At 42.2% G+C, this 17019-nt stretch overlaps 1 protein-coding gene across 7 annotated transcripts in view; it reads left to right on the top strand.

Annotated features, from left to right (window-relative positions):
• The first annotated feature begins 569 nt into the window (after nt 1-569).
• Nucleotides 570-17019, top strand: part of kif21a (kinesin family member 21A) — a 54565-nt gene continuing 38115 nt past the window's right edge. For all 7 annotated transcript variants that reach the window (XR_003693127.1, XM_028584318.1, XM_028584322.1 and 4 more), the window contains exon 1: nt 570-1006. Coding sequence is in view for 6 of the 7 variants with exons in the window: in XM_028584318.1 (XP_028440119.1) it covers nt 963-1006 (44 nt within the window). In the remaining variant the exon portion in view is untranslated. The remainder of the gene's footprint in view (nt 1007-17019) is intronic.

Genomic DNA, 17019 nt, shown 5'->3' with positions numbered 1-17019 from the left:
TTGATCAATTACAATAAGAAAAACAACCTGACATCACAGCTGGAACAAAAGGGGAATTTCATATCATTATCACAAAGGAAATGACAAAAATTATATTAAAGTTTGAAAAAAGCAAGAATAAATAATACAAAATAAGAAATCTTTAAACAAATTAATTAAAATAAAAACCCCAAAGTGCTGCAGAGACTGTTACATTTGGCAGTATACTTTGTGTTTTAGACACTTAAATCAAAATTTTGATTGATATATGAGGAATTTACCTGATATAGTGTAATCAAATGTATAATTGTTTTCTAGGTTGATTGTGCATTTAACTGTATAGAGCAACCTAAATCAATCACGGGATTACGCATACATCTTTACAAAAATTAAAGTATTTCCGATTTTATACAAAAATGTGAATAAACACCCTTGTTATGACCTCATATCGCAGCCGTTTTCCCCGGAGAGGGCGTGGCTTGCTGACGCATTGCGGCTCCCTCCCAAGTGCGTAAACGGGCAGCAGCAGAGAGGCACGGCTGCGCGTATGTGCATTTTTGTATGTGTGTGTGTGTGTGTGTGTGTGTGTGTGTGTGTGTGTGTGTGTTCACGTATATGCGCGCGGCAGTGGCTTACCTAGCAGCAGCAGCGGCAGCGGCAGTCTGCATGTGGGCTCGAGCCGGAGCTGAAGCATCCGGGCCGAACTGCGCAGAGATGCGGTGCACGTAGACGCGACATGCGGACACACCGCCTCACCTCCCCGCGCTGATGTCATGGTTAAAAACACCGTTAAGATATTATTTGTTTGTTTTGCAATGGCGGCGCTAAAGTCGAAGTGAACAGCTCCGTTGGTCGGTCCGCTCGCCTGCCCGGGAGTGCACAGTTTTCTTTTTTTTTCTCACTCTTTTGCCAGGGCAAGGAGCCAAGACAGTGAAATCCGTTTTTTTTTTGTTCTTTTTCTATCGAGTATTGTATAAGGAATCATGACTTCGGGGCAGGACGATAGCTCAGTCCGTGTGGCACTCAGGTAAGTCACAAACATTTCTTTTAATTGTCCATCAACGCTAAATGCGTAGCTGTGCCTTAATTGCCCGGTGCCACCTGTCAGTCAGTGCCGCGGGCCTAGCAAACACCTGCAGGTCAACAGCAGCAGCCACACACACACACACACACACACACACACACACACACACACACACACACTCTCGCACTCTCGCACTCACACTCTATAAATGATCAGCCTCATTTCATTTTAGCACGGTGACCCAGTTCCAGCAGGGCACCTCTTCATGCTGCCACCGGCTTTTCAGGACAGATTTTCGGTCTGTTTTGTGGTCTACCTCCGCTGGGATTTGCAGTTTCCCAACGTGTGATGCACAGTATGTTTTCTGTGTATTGCACAGGTGCACACACACACATGTCTCCAGCACACTCTGGCATGCACGAAGAGGGATGATATCATCTATTGTAAGGGCTGAGCTATCCGAGCAAGATGGGTGGGAGAGAGACAATCAGCCAGTGTGTCTCCTGAAGCCTGGCCTCTCCTCAAAGCCTCCTGCAGAGAGACAGTTAGTCGATGAAAGAAGAGCTTCACTGACAGCCAGGTTTAAGGAAAGGACAGTGGGCCGTTCAGTGCAGCTCGGGTAACGCTGTCAAGTCTGCTCTTTGTTTGTAGACAGCCCAGTCATGGCTCTAGTGATTCAAGCCTGTTAGAATCTTAGACATGTTTTGATGTATCAGAAAAGAGACTTCCTTTCCTCCCAAGTACATACGCTTAATGTACTATTGTGCTGAAGTAGGCCGCTCCCACCCAGCTGGTGAGGTGGCACAGTGACAGTGGCATAATGGGAAACCAGTCTGTCTCTCTGTAGCTAGCACTCAAGGCCACTCGGGGACATTTCGATCATTATGAAATGATAGATAATGACTGTATTGTTGCATTCATCTTGTCTCCTTTCTTCTGTATCTGTTCGTTTTCCATCTTGTCCATGCTTGGATTTGCTCATTTGTGTCTAATACTCCAACCTCACGCGCGTGTTGTTCACAAAAGTGCATCATCATCATCCACATTTACATGCTGTTGATGCTGCTTTTGTGTGGGTTGTTTTATTCTCAGAAATTTTGCTTCTAAAACATTGTCATGCTAAGATGTTTTCCAGCGGGTTTTAGCAGAAAATGTTTAATTGGGTAAAACATATCTTTATCAAAAGCCATGTTTTGATGTTTGGACCTTTTTTTTTTTCTTTAAATAAATAAAAAGAACAAGGGTTTCTTTCTAGAGATGCCATTTTGTGCCAACCTTTAACATTCATACAGGGAGGAATCCATCGTAAAAGAGAGACTGAGAGACACCAATTTCGACACAAACTACGTCAATAGATGTCAATTTGTTTTGAGGAACAGGGCAAAAGTCATCCAGGGGGTTGCATGAAATCACCAGGCTGCCTAACTGACGCAGAGTAGAACCTGCATCGATGAGGGAAAGGGATTCAGCCAACGTGAATTACGTTTAATTACTGAACAGTTCCTGGAGCGATCTGCAAATCACAAATCAATGATATCTATTACCAGCGGGGCCAGTGTGGCAGAGTATCTGAGTGTGCCACGTAATACATTCAGGTGTTTCTAGCAGGTGATCTGCTTGTGCCTTTTTTGTTTGTCCCTCTGAAGCTGCACAGTTAGTGGAAAGAAACCCTCTAGTGGTAGCACTAAGTGACCATAAAAATAACGAGTCCTGTACTGATGTAATGCTATACAATACAGTTGCCCGGCAATTAATACTTATACTGCCAGACTGTGAAAGGTCAGTTTATGTTGAGACTACTGTGGTGTTTTAACTCATTTCTGTGGGAAATGAGTTAAAACAACTTGAGGCTGCAATTTTTAGTATTGTGGCACAGGACTGGATCTGTAGAATACAAAATAAATATTGAATTATTAACCTATCTCAAACAGTGTCTCAAATTCCACAACTCCTGTAGTGTGCGAAGCAAAATAACTGACACATAAAGCCAGTTTCTTACCCTAAATCTGATACAGAAACTGCTAAACTAATTCTGGCCACTAACTAAAGACTCCCACACATACGTGCTTGTCCAAACTGGACATAAGTATCTGTTCAGAATGACTTGCACTTTCTAAAAGACTCTTTCTAAGAGCGTGCAAATTGCAGTAAAAGTTACTGCATCCAGTAAGAGGTGGATGTTTTGTGTTGTGGTTCCAGGAACTAAAATTACAGCTCTGAGTTTAGCACGGTACAGTAGGCCTACATTTCACTCTGTCGTATGTAAAACTAGTTCTTTTTATAAGACTTACCAAAAACACAGTTGATCTTTCTCAATAATATATTTTAGGCTTTAGACCTTGACTAATCTACACCTTTGAAGCTTTCAGGATATAATAATGCCTGTTTAAACCAGGGTTGTGATCAGTATAATGGGGTTTACACAGCTTTTTCCCCATCTAAGACACCTAGCTCTAGTGATAGGTTTGCAGTGGCATGTTTTAACTGCTACTAACTGAAAAAATTGTTTGTCACGACTGTTGACAAGTCTCACCTGGCATGTGCACTACCAGTTCAAATTGGGTGTGACAGTTTATTCGCTCAGCTGCTTAAAAACAAAATAAACCCAACGAGCTCCAACATATTTGGTTATGCGAACTATGCAGGGGTAAGTGCGTTTCAACAAAATGGCTAAAACGTAATGGAAGCCATGTTGAGCTTATCTTAGAGACCAGCGATTGCAATGTGCAGTTTAAGCCATAATGCTTGATCCCAGATTGCATAGTACCTTAAACAGGGCTGCTTACAGAATGAGGGGTCCTCTTGAGGTTGTTTAATCGGTTTAAGACCCAAGCTTTTCTCAACAGAGGCCGTCCTGTTCTTTCAAAGTTCCACATAGTGAAAACCGAGTTCAAAGCATTTGCTTTCAACTTACATTTGCATTCATAGTATGAGTTTACCCTTGCACAGAAAGGCCGAGCGCTGAATCTGCATTGAGAAACGCAGTACACCTCAGTGTATTTGGGTTGTACTGTAGTGGACTTATTTGCACAGTGCAAGACGCCACAATAGTTTGTCTTAAGTGGTAGGTGTACATTGAGGGGAAGGGCTCTGGTGCAACTGAGGACTTGTTAAACCTGCCTGCTTGGGGCGATTACTGCAAACAACAAATGCTGTATATAGCAGCTATCATTTATTTTCAAGGCGGTGTCACATGAGCAGTGCAGATCAAAGCGAGAGGGAGTGACTTGGTCTCTGTTTATATCTGCTGTAATAACTTTGTGTGCTGCAATTTGGCTGCTGTTGCCAAGCTCATTAACAACTCAATAACATGAAGTAGCCTTGAAAATCAAATGACGTATCGCATCATGAAAAATGTAGTCTTTCTTTTTCTTTCCCCCTGTAAGAACTTGATTTTGATGCTCAGCTGGAGGGCATAACAATGACGATAAAGAAATGAAATAGGCCCCTAAACCTCTTAAGGCTTTGGTTGCAGGCATACTTTAATGTAATGACATGGAGGTATGCAGCAACTGGTATAAGTGGCTAAGTCTAAGCCTCAGGTTGTAGCTCACAAGCCAACTGTAGAGATTAACTGTGGTGGAAAAAGCTTGTTAAAATGAGCTGCACAATTAGAGCAGATATCTGCTACTACTTAATGACCAGGCCTTAACTCAGATGACAAGAGACAACAGCTGACAATAGCTGTCAGGGTTTACAATGCAAACGGAGGCGCGGGGCCTCTCAGCTAAGAAGATAAGTGGGTTGCAGAATGACACAAAAAAAACCCCACAAATGTGCTCATTTGAAATTAAAATTATATTTACAAAAAAAATATTTGACAATTTGCCAGGTTTTTGTTGGAAAAATAATCACGTTTTTAGCTTTTTTTTTATTTTTTTATTAAATAAATCCTGACAAAATGTAAGAGTAGGATAGTTATTTGAGCAGACAAAATACCAGCAACATGGGCAGGACCAGTAGAGGACTGGCAGAGGACCAGTGGGAGTTTGGATACGGGACGGTGAGATGCGTGTTTGTTACCCATGGCATCACCATGCAAACACAAAAGCCCCGACGGGTCTAAAGCCTCTCCAGACCTCATGCTTTGTTCACATTCACTGAGGTGTGTGTGTGTGTGTGTGTGTGTGTGTGTGTGTGTGTGTGTGTGTGTGTGTGTGTGTGTGTGTGTGTGTGTGTGTGTGTGTGTGTGTGTGTGTGTGTGTGTGTGTGTGTGTGTGTGTGTGTGTGTGTGTGTGTGTGTGTGTGTGTGTGTGTGTGTGTGTGTGTGTGTGTGTGTGTGTGTGTGTGTGTGTGTGTGTGTGTGTGTGTGTGTGCGCGCGCCCATTGTTGTAATTATTAGTCCGGTGTAATATTCATACCCATTTGTGTCGATACAGTTGTACATGTTCACACTGACCGCTTCTTTAAGCTGAATACTTTGTGTTAAATACCTGCTGACAGTAAAAGGGGGGAATGTGAACTCTGACAGACCATATGAAACACAATACACACAGTTAACAGTTTCATATAGTCACAAAAATTCAGTCTGAACTGAACAAACATGAATTCCTACAGTATATAACTCGGGGGGCGAGGGGGGGTCTTCCTAGAATTGCTCAATATGACGGCGATGCCATTTTCAAAAACATGTTTTCTGCAGTACAGTTTATCCTAAATCTGCAGGTAAATATGCATTTAACACCCAATGTTTGTGTGAATGTGGAAGTAGAATAATATTAGGGTCTGGTGGAACTGCACCAGTGTCCCATTCTTTTAGGTAAGCCCTTTTAACTGCAGTAGAGCTAGAATCAGAATCCATCAGCAGTGATTTTGATAATTAATAGATGAAGTCAATCAAACATCCAGAACATTACCTAGTTTCAGCTTCTGAGATGTGAGGATTTGCTGCTTTTTCTTTGTCTTGTGCGATATTAAATTAAATCTCTGCTTTTTATTGTGAAATTGTTCTGACATTTTATAGACTGATTAAATTATTTAAAGTTATAAAAAAAAAAAAAAAAAGTGTTGACTGATAACCCTGCTAAGCCTAAATATTTAGAACATTAATCCAAACTGCAAAATATGATTCCACTTGGGACATTCAGCTTCAGGTACAGCCTTACTATATTGTAAATAGTAGTGAATTTTCTGCTTTTGAAATCTTCCACACCACCGCCGGGGCGTCTGGGTTATTCTTTGTTGCTTTGTCCGGAGTGATGAGTGTTGGCTGTGACTTTTGTTGTTTGCATCCAACTCTGCATCCTCGTGCTGTGATCCACATGGTTTTAGTGAAGAAATGGCCTGAAGGGCAGCTTGCGTTGCGCTGTACTGTATTACTTCTCTACACATGTCGCTTGCCGTTTAAGTGTTAGCCAAAGTGTTAAAGTGTTAGCCAAGTTACCCTGACGGAAGCTATGAATAACACCTACTTTGCCTGCAGCACTAGTTGAAGGAGGAGTGTGTGTTTCCAGTAGGGCTGCAGCTATCGGTTATTTTAGTTATTGAGTATTCTACCGATTATTCCATCGATTAATCAAGTAATCAGATCAGAAATACTTTTACAATTTTACAATAGTTTGGTTTAATTTTTGGAAAAGCAACATTTTTATTGTCTACATTGCTTACAATATCAGCTCTCAAAAAACTAAACATTAAGTGCATTTAAGTGCCATATTATAGTGTCCGTGCAGCAGGACTCCAATGATCCGATATTGAAATGAATTTTTAGTAGCTAACTTCCGTCATGGTGACAGGCTGCCCTGTAACATGTCATTTGAGTGAAAACCCTGATACATTTTTGTTCCGCCGCCATGACCCTCTTGCTAAATGGAAGGTTCTTCCATTCCGAGACGATGCTAAGCATAGCCTACACTTAAACTCAACTTGCCCCAAAATAGACTCCCGACTGGCCGCAGCATTGCTGGAAGACCTCAGTTATCTATATCACAACCTCTAAGGAGTCAGCACATTTCTGCCAGACGCATCTGCACCGATGCAGAGGGCCTTCAACTGTGGAGCCACATGTGGACACGTTTATGACAAGGAATGGATTTCCTCCTCTCCGCCCCCAATTATGTAGCACTTAGGAAACAAGCTGGTCATGTAAAATGATTTAGAGGTAATTATAGAGGAGCTTACATGTACACCACACCCATGCAAATATGTTGCTGCCTTTTGTCTTTCTCCGCTGCTCCTTTTTTTCACTCCAACACAACTCAGTTTGTGTGCTCACTCAGCCTTTCTCCTCACTGACTGTACAGATCCGTTCCAGTTAAGGGGCTCAGCTTAAATGGAAGAGGGTCTATATGGGGATCTGGTGCCACAAATAGGATGTGGATGTAACTTAACGTCCATCATCAAACTGCTAGCAGAATGTCACAAATAGGCCTCAGACAGTCACAAATAGCTCTGTTTGCATAGTGAGCTGCCACCTTGTTATTTATGTCAGGAGGCTGTCCTGCAGTTAACGGGCAGGGAGCTGGTCAGGCTGTGTCCATTAAATGTGATATTAGACGTTTTATCTGTGGTATTGCCGACATCACTGGCCTAATTTAGATGATGCGTCTTTAAGCCAGTTTATTAAAAACCAGCCTAATGGGTTGATTTAAGGTGGTATAATTAAAACTTTGTACTCAACGGTAACATCTCAGATGGGACAGGAACCAACAATTATTTTCATCATAAAGAATCATTACACCTATAAAATGTTAAATGCATTGCAAAAAATACCAGTCCGTCTTTTAAATTGCTTGTTTAATCCGACCAACAGTCGAAAACCAAAAAAGACGAGCAGAAAAGTTGTTAAACAGCAATTATTTGGCATTTTTGCTTGATAAATGACTTCAATGATTCATCATTTACCAAATTGTTACAGATTCACTCATTGTTTCGGTGCTCATCTAGGATACCACTGGCTCAGGTTTTATAGGATACTTTGATTATGTTGTAATGTAAAAAGAATTACACACTGGTGGGAGTGGTGACTAAAGTTTCAACCTTTTTAAGGGAGCTAGGGTTAGGAGATTGTTTATTTTTTCGTATCGTCCAATAGAGGTAACTTGAGATTGCCGATGGGCGATCTGATCGCCAGGGGGTGACGGCCTTGTCATTGCAAGCAATACAGTGAAAGTTACATGAATAAACCTTTTATAAAAGAGTGTGAACATTTTATTTTAAACATTAAAGAATCTATTTAATAGCAATGTCTCCTCTATTCAAGCAACGGCAGCCTTTTAAATGTCTGTCTGTGCTTGCTTGGGGTGACCATATCCCAGCATCATGTTTGGTTTAACATTATGATCTTATCTTTAATATCCCAATCCAAATCATAACCATAACGTTAACTACACTTATGGAGTGCAGAGCAACGTTTTGATGAGCAGGCATATGGAGAACAGATACGTGGGGCGTCAGATTCATGTAAAAGAGACGATAAACTGGTTTGTAATTCACACGTCTCTCGAGCTGATTAACGGGGCCCAGCAGGCGGACATGCAGCTCCACCAGAAGAGAAAATGAGTTAAGTCCCCTTAATATCTGCTCGCTAAAAAACGATACGAAAAATACGATCCATACGACACAATCGGCACAGGCACACGGGCAGCCACTTGAACGATACAACAGCTTCTTCTCACACCTTTTGTACAGTGAGGTTGTCAGACCCGTTCCTGTGTCAGACGGTCTTGCACCTAAAATGCAGCCGTGGATTAAACGGCGCGGAAGGCAGTGTACGTAAATGACCTGCTTCACCGCCTGCTGGCATCATGTAGCAGCTGTCTGAATCTGCATTTTCATGAGGTGTTAGTAATTAGAATTTTGCCGCAGGTGTGTACACTCAGCGTGGGTGGTGTCTTTATTAAACGTTTCGGTGTTGATTATCCACCCGCTGGCAAATAATGGCAAGAAAATGAAATCGTACAGCTGACAAATGGTTAACTGTATAGCTGAACTGACTTCGACTCGACCTCGGCTGATGTGTTTACCTAACCTATTATCTGCTATCTGGCTGCCTTGAAAGCTGCAGATGGCGGCAGGCTGATGTGTCTCACACTCACACTCACACTCACACACTCACACACTCACTCTCAGGGCTAGCTTTTGTGTCGCTGGCCTGTGGTTGACACAGAGATGGAACTCCTGTGTCAACACCACATGGTTGAATGACATTGCAGTCCAGACTCGGCAAAGCAGGCGGTGAAGTGGAATGTTTGAGTCCATAACATGCAGCCGCATACATCATACTGTTATTTCTTCACTTTTTTTTTTTTTCTTAGTAAATTGGATGATATGCTGTACGTATTTACTTTTGTGTGGCCAAGTGGTCTGGAATAAGCTTATCTGTCATATTACAAATTCAAGGTTGACTGAGAGGCATATACAATACGTTTGTAGTGAAATTGTATGTCTAATACCGAATATGTATATCATCACTTTGTAACACGTTTATAGTGCTTGCCTAGCTGCTAGCGTGGCACGCCCTCATACTCTGCAACTGACTAGCTAGCAGTGTTGGGAGTAACGCGTTACAAAAGTAACGCAATTACAGTAATGTATTCTTTTTTGCTGCAACGCATTACTTAACATTTCTTAACAGAAAAAAAAGAAGCCGTGAGTATTATTTCCTGTTGCTGTATTCAATGGTTGAGATGACTGCAGAGACAGAAACATTTGCGAGATGGACATTATTTTCAGGAGTTATGACGCTGCGTTGAAGCGAGCTGTCCCGTCACTGTTCCCGTGGTCAGAGCCAGAACCAGAGACGCTACGGACTAACATCTTTGTCCCAACGGGTGACGGTACGTCAGCGCACACAGCAGTGTGTCCGAGCTGCTGACAGATATAAACATGTTGAGAATTAACGTTTAGGCTTGCTGCACGTAAATAGCATTGCATTTTATCAGTCGTGGAAAGTAACTATGCTGTATACAGTAAGAGTTTATTTGTTGTGCTCGATGATCCAAATTTAATTAAACACCTCTCATATTAGGTTCAACATGTGCGTGTGTGTGTTTGGATGAGTGTTTCCACTCCTGAAAAGGATGCATCATTCATGGCACACCAATGTGTCTACAAATAAAGTGCAGGCTAGAAAAAGATGGAGGCTTTAAAAATATTGCTGTACCATTACTTTTAAGTAATGTGATCATTTAGTTAAGTCTGATCTGCTATCTTTTCTGTGCCATGTTCACACCAGGTATTGTTTGGATCAAACTCTGGGACATTTTACGCTTCAGTCAGATTTGTTGTGGCAGGTGTGAACAGGTGAATTTAAATTATTACAGCAATGAAGGGACTGAAGATTTTTACTTTGCTCTTCCAAGTGAACTGCAGAGAAACCGTTGACTGTCTTTGCCACAAAAGTCTGTAAACTTGCAAGGAACAAATCCATGTCAATCCTGGCTCATTTGTAGCTGGACAGACAGTAGGAATATAAGTAAAACCAATACAATGCAAAAGAAATAAGTTTTGTTTTCAAGGAAATAAACTTTTTTCATTGTGGTTGTGGCCCCAAAAAATACTTAATAGGTTTATTCAAACACTATATTTAGGTTGCACTAACATTTTAAAATGCCTGATGTTCTCTTTAGTACTGGTCTTATTTATTCTAGTATGAGTATTTTAAGAGTCGGCACAGTTAACCTTTGGTTTTTGGCATGCAAGTTGGCTTATCAAAATCCAGAATTAGATATGACCAACAAAAGAAAGCCCTTTGTTAATAATTGTGCATACATTGTGTGCATACAAAATGGGCCACTGAGGGGAAGAAATTCTCCCAAACACTGACTCCAGCCCGCCTGCCAGTTTTTCCTCTGCATGTTGACAGCTACAGATGATCCCTTACTGACACCTCCTGTCGCCTAACCTTCCCCTCCTCTGCCCGCCCCTGGTAGTGATGGGGGTGTTCTGCTCCCTGACCCTTGACCTGCAGGAAGCAGTAAAGCCGTTATCGGCGTGCCACAGGGACTTTGCGCAGCCTCGTTTTTGTTTTTGAAAGCACATTTTCCAAAAGGCTCACAAGCTCCAGGATCAGTGGGACATCCATGTGTATGCAAAGCTTTATTAGAGGAAGATGAACCAATAAGCTTATGTCAGCAGCAGGGCAGTGTCGGCCTCCGTGAACTTGGTGTGCAGATTATACAACACTGCAATGTGCCCTGGCAGAGGCCTGGGTGTGTGTCTTGTTTTTGCAAGCTCTGGCCTCGTGTACAAAATATGTGATGAATTTGTTCTCTGTATTTACTGTTTCTCTGTAACGCACCTATTAACACACACGTCCATGGAGATAAAACCATAAAAAAATAAGACCCAAATTGAGGTTTATGATCCTCTGTTCTAAGACAACATATTTGAGTTTGATATCCTATTACTATTCTTGCTATAGCTCGCCAGTTTGTTTTGAGTGCGGACCTGTATTTTGTGGCAAGTCTAAGTCAAGTCTGTCAGAGTAAGTTCCATGTCTCAGGTCCTTCACAGCAAGTCAAGTCATAATTATTTTTTTTTTTTTTTTTTTTGAAAAAAGAAATTTTTTTGGGGGGCATTTTAGGCCTTTATTTATAGGACAGCTGAAGACATGAGTCATAAGTCTTTAATAAGCCAATTACAAGTCAAGATTTTTTTTTTTTTTTAAAGATAATTTTTTGGGGCTTTTCCCTTTTTTATTCGATAGGGACAGTGAATAGACAGGAAAGGGGGGGAGAGAAAGAGAGGGGATGACACGCAGCAAAGGGCCGCAGGTCGGATTCAAACCCGAGCCACTGCAAAGGCCTCAGCCTACATGGGGCGAACGCTCTACTGGGTGAGCTAGAGGCCGCCCCCCTCCATCAGGGAATCTTAACGGGGTTTTAGGTCTCTAAATGTTTTAGCTTTTCTGAGCGCACCTCTCTCCTCGCAGCGAGCTCCACCTGATCTTCTAAGAACGGTGACGCCGTTATCAACCGAGTATTGATTGGTCAGTTGGCGGTGCCTTTACACCGGTTGATCTCTAATCTCCAACATAACCTGCTCCCGATGAGGTTAGGTGTTCAGCATAAGTTACCACGGCGATGTAACCCGGTAACAATTGTTCCACCGTCATGATACCGAAAACCCTGGGTTGAACCTGAAGTAACGCCAAATCTTGCTTCGTAGTGAATTGAACGTTTCTGCTTTCAGATCTCAAGTCTTTAGTAAGTCTAGCCTCGGAGCAGTTAAGTCTCACTTTGAGTCCAAGTCTCGATTCTCTGGCCAGGGAAAGCTCGGTAGCATGTTTGTATATGAGGACATGAAATATCGACCTTTAATTTTTATAGTCTTGAGCTGTCAATTAGGGTGTCTGGGAAGGAGGGCATTAATGGCAAGCCCTATTTTTCAGTAATATCCTATTTCTGTGCAGAAATGTTTTGGTTTGTCATTTTAGCTTTGCAGCTTATTTGAGGAGTTGGGGATTTGGTTTCCTCCCACTCTGTCTCCCTACAGAGGGACAAGCTTTTACCTGTTTAAGGATAAGTGCTGTGCACTGTGAAGGCAACCTTTGTTTGTGTTCAAGTGATTAGAAAAAAAAAAGCACAGGAGTAGCACAGAACCTACACATTCGTCAGCTTCCATTAAAACAAAATTGTGTGATTTAAAATGTGCAAATTTTGAATAGAATTTGCTATTTTTTTTTTTATTTATTGATACAGCACAGATGCTAAAAAAGTCTTTGCACTTGAACTGGGGCTAACTCCCTTTTCCAACTCGGCTTTGGGCTAATTAATATTTCATATCTTCTAAACGCAATTTGGATTTTTAACCCAGACTGAGTTGGCAGCTTTGTGCAATTTAGCAGAGTCTAAAGGCCTGGCTAAGTGGTGGTTACACTTTGAAGAGGTAAAATTATCCCTTTGGGTAAAGAATAATTACATCATAAACCCTTTTTGATGCTTGTGCTTCAGTCACGAGGATGGAGGCACAGAGCAAACATTTAATTCACTGGTTGGGTTGGCAGAGAATTAGCCTCATGCTGACGTCTCTGACGGGTGGCAGGATGCTGAGCAAGTGGGTCTCTGGTGCCCCTCCTCTTGGCATCTTTTAGTCGGCCAGACCAGCTTTATATCCCACTGGGATCGGATTATGACTTTAATTCTCCGCTTCCATTACCAGTCACCATAGCAACCCCATCCTTTGTGTCACGCAGAGTACAGAGTGTTTCAGTGCTGCACAGACATCAAGACATATTGGTACGTTATTAGTAAGATAGGAAGTCCAAGCTTTTATCAGTGATGGATGGGCTTTTGACTGCGGCACAGTTTATGTGCTCGTGGTTTTCTTGCAGCCCGTCTGTGGCCTGGTGTTCAGTTTAACACCGGTGCTCTGAGCTCTTTGTCTGGTGCTGTAGGTGGTCCTGTCTGGCTGAATAGGCAGAGCACAAAACCACATCTAGCAGGGTTTCTGATACTAAAAATGTACCTCGTCATTGTACTGCAAGGCAGTGTAAAAGCATCCAATGCCACAGAGGATCCTGCACTGGTAATGCAGAGCTTTCTTTAAAGACAAGAAAAAATTTTGCCAGGCAGTTTTGAGGCTGTGGCCAAAATGCAGTAGTCCTCAAACATGCTGTGAAAACCAGGACTGTATATTAATATCCACTATTGCATATTAACGTCCTGCTTATGCACAGTTGGGTGCCTCGCTCGCCTCAAAATGCACACATGCTTTAAAGGTCCCATGGCATGAAAATGTCACTTTTATGAGGTTTTTTAACATTAATATGAGTTCCCCCAGCCTGTCTATGGTCCCCCAGTGGCTAGAAATGGTGATAGGTGTAAACCGAGCCCTGGGTATCCTGCTCTGCCTTTCAGAAAATGAAAGCTCAGATGGGCCGTTTTGGAATCTGCTTATGAGGTCATAAAGAGCAAGGTTACCTCCCCTTTCTCTGCTTTGCCCGCCCAGAGAATTTGGCCCACCCATGAGAGAGAGAGAGAGAGACATCATGGCTTTCAAACGAGAAAAGTGGCAGTTGGTCAAGGCCACACCCTCACCCTCCACCTTGCCCCCCCTCTCTCCTCCTCAATAGCTACAGACACAGAAATGGCACATACTAAGGAAAGCTCATGTGGGACTGGCTCTAGTGGCTGTAGTTCTGCACCAAAGCTGAATTTCGGGAAAGAGACTTCAGATTCAGTATTAGGGGACCACTAAGGTCTATATAAAAGAGACTTCAGATACAGTATTAGGGGACCACTAAGGTCTATATAAAAGAGACTTCAGATACAGTATTAGGGGACCACTAAGGTCTATATAAAAGCATCCAAAGAGCACCATGTCATGGGACCTTTTAAGTCTATCACAGTTGTGTGAAATCCCGATATCATTCCAGCTCCTACAGTGTTAAGTCTTTCTCTTTAAACCTGCACCCCCCACCCCGCCTCCCCTATTGACACACACACACACACACACACACACACACACACACACACACACACACACACACACACACACACCCACACCAGCTGAGCTCTGTCTCTCTAATCCCCGTACCGCAGAGGTGATCTCTTGCATATAAGTGTAACATGCTACCACTGCCAGCATGCAGTGTCTTTTCTATGACTGCAGTAGAATTACGGGATAGTATAATATAGTTAAAGCGTAATGGTAACAATACCTAATTAGTTTATGTTGTGTGTAAGTGCTGTGGAGATGTTTCAAATGAATGGCAAAGATGTAATAAAATAAATTGTGATGTATAAAGCCAGACCTCACTGTAAAGGTCCGCCAAACAGCAGCTTCAGGCCTAGTTCCTGGAAAGAAGGCCTTGAAAACAAACTTAAAGGGAAACTTCACCGATTAGCATTAAGCTTTGTCAGTAGAAACCTGGTAGTATTTTTGAATGACCATGCTTCCCTCCCTCATGTCCCCCTGAGAGGGGAGATCTCTGTATTGTGGGTCTGGAAAAAAGCCTCAGATGACGCAAAATGACAATTTTTGCGTCATCTGAGGTTTTTTTGCCCAGAGGCAAAAGACTACAGCCTATATTAGGAGCCACTTCCGCATAGCCCAAAGGGGGTTGGACTGTCTGCTTTTTCCGGAGATTGCCGAGGAAAAACGAGTGTCAGCCATCTTGAATCCTCGCTTAGCTTCTCAGCAGGAGCAGAAACTGTTCATATCGATGGAAATTTTAGAACAACAATTATGTGCATTCAAACTACCACACTCGTGTACCACCGGGATACATTGGAACACATCGGAGAATATGCAGGACACTTTATTATGGACGCAATACTCGACACACTACGCGAGCTTTGCCTGCACGGAGACCAGCGGTGGTGCTCAATTCCTGTGGCCGGTAAAGTAACCTCATCAGCGGGGAGCGTTGAACGAGTGTGCCAGTGGAAAGCTAACGCTAGCCAGCCATCTGTTCACCGATCCTGCTTGCAAGTGTACGCTCATTAAACAAACTGGACTACATCCAACTTCAACGAAACTCCCAACGCGAGTTCAGAGACTGCTGTGCTGTGTTTTAGTTGTTGTGGACATATTGCTGTGGACAATCCAGCCTGCTGTCACCGGGTAAGACTACTAGTGGAGGTGGGCTGTGTTACCCCGGACTGCCTGTTGCAGAAATGGGGTGATTTGTATCCAACTAACTGCTAACTGCTGGTGGAGTTTGTGACTGTAAAATGCCGACAATTCTAGCTACATCTCACGCAAATGTACGGCTGTGTTTATACTCGATGTTTATACCACAGCCCACCAAGAGCTAATGCTACTAGCTATGTGTTAGCCTTCGGATAACACACCGTTGCCATGCATAGCAGAGCGTTGCCATGGACACAGTTCTGTTCACTCTGGAGCTATCAATCAATCCGCTAAAAGAAGTCTGGATAATGTATCAGCTGTGGCAAAAAAGTATATGTTTTAAATGTGTAACATCACTTTAGCCACGGTGAAACGTTTTTCGTGTATATGGTTGAAATGACAATAAAACACACTTGTTGAGTTGATCGTCTCACTGTGGCTTGGGAGTGGCCTCATACAGGAGCAAAGCAAGTGCATTCTGGGATTTTGTGTCTTTCATCCATATGAGCCAAAAACACATTTTCTGGCTTATCTCGGCCTAGAAGGCACCAATTTCAATTTTCTTTTCACATTTCTACTACATTAGTGACCCAATTTAAAGATATATTCAGCTTTCCAGCGGTGAAATTTCCCTTTTAAGTAAGATTTATGGTATTTTGGCCAATGTACCATCTTATGGTTTTTAATATCATACTGTAGGTTTGGTTGGTTTTTATGTAATTTTATAAATTGGTTAGCAATATTGTTATATTGCATGGGAGTGTTACTACTGTATTGTGTACTGTAATGTATAGAATAAGTTCAGACATTTTTTAGTTGTACTACCATTATAGCTTTTATTTACCAGGAAAAGTAGTTGTTGGTTAAGGTAACAACTAATAGGGATTCAAATAAACAATTGCCTTTTTTGTGACCGTGCTGGATGCAAAAATTTGTGCAATAAAGATTCTTTTATTATATGGGAATGTTTTGCCTGTAAAAAAAAGCCCAGTTAAAGCTGTCTTATACAGCAAGTGAGCACATCCACAAATTGTGGATAGTACCTCTCCAGTTAATGCAGCTTTTGCAGTAATTTCATATTTCATGCACCAGAGTGATTTTTGGATCTATGGCCTCTCCCTTGTGGTGTTTTAAAGCCCTTTTCTGAGGTTGCTTTGCACACCTGAGTTGAGTTGTATTTTGAAATACTCAAACGTTCTCACCAAAGGCACAGAGGACTGCGGGGTTTGCCATTTCAGGACAGTGATTGACAAACCGATTAAGACAATGACAGCAGTCAAAGAGCTAAGTACACGTTCCTGTAATTTGCAATTTACCGGACCAGTTCTGAATTGTCCTGATTTCGTAAACCGAAAAGGTAAACCCTGCCCTTCTGTGACATGATGTGTGTAGAGCTGCAAAGATGAATCGATTAATCAGTTGGTTGTCAGCTATTAAATTAATTGGCAACTATGTTGATAATCTATTAATTGGTTTGATTTTTTTCAAAATTCTCTGAT

The sequence above is a fragment of the Perca flavescens genome, chromosome 8 (genome assembly GCF_004354835.1).
Source record: "Perca flavescens isolate YP-PL-M2 chromosome 8, PFLA_1.0, whole genome shotgun sequence".
In the NCBI taxonomy this organism is placed as follows: Eukaryota; Metazoa; Chordata; class Actinopteri; order Perciformes; family Percidae; genus Perca; species Perca flavescens.
Note: the sequence above shows the minus strand (reverse complement) of the source record. Positions and strands in the feature narration are given on the sequence as shown.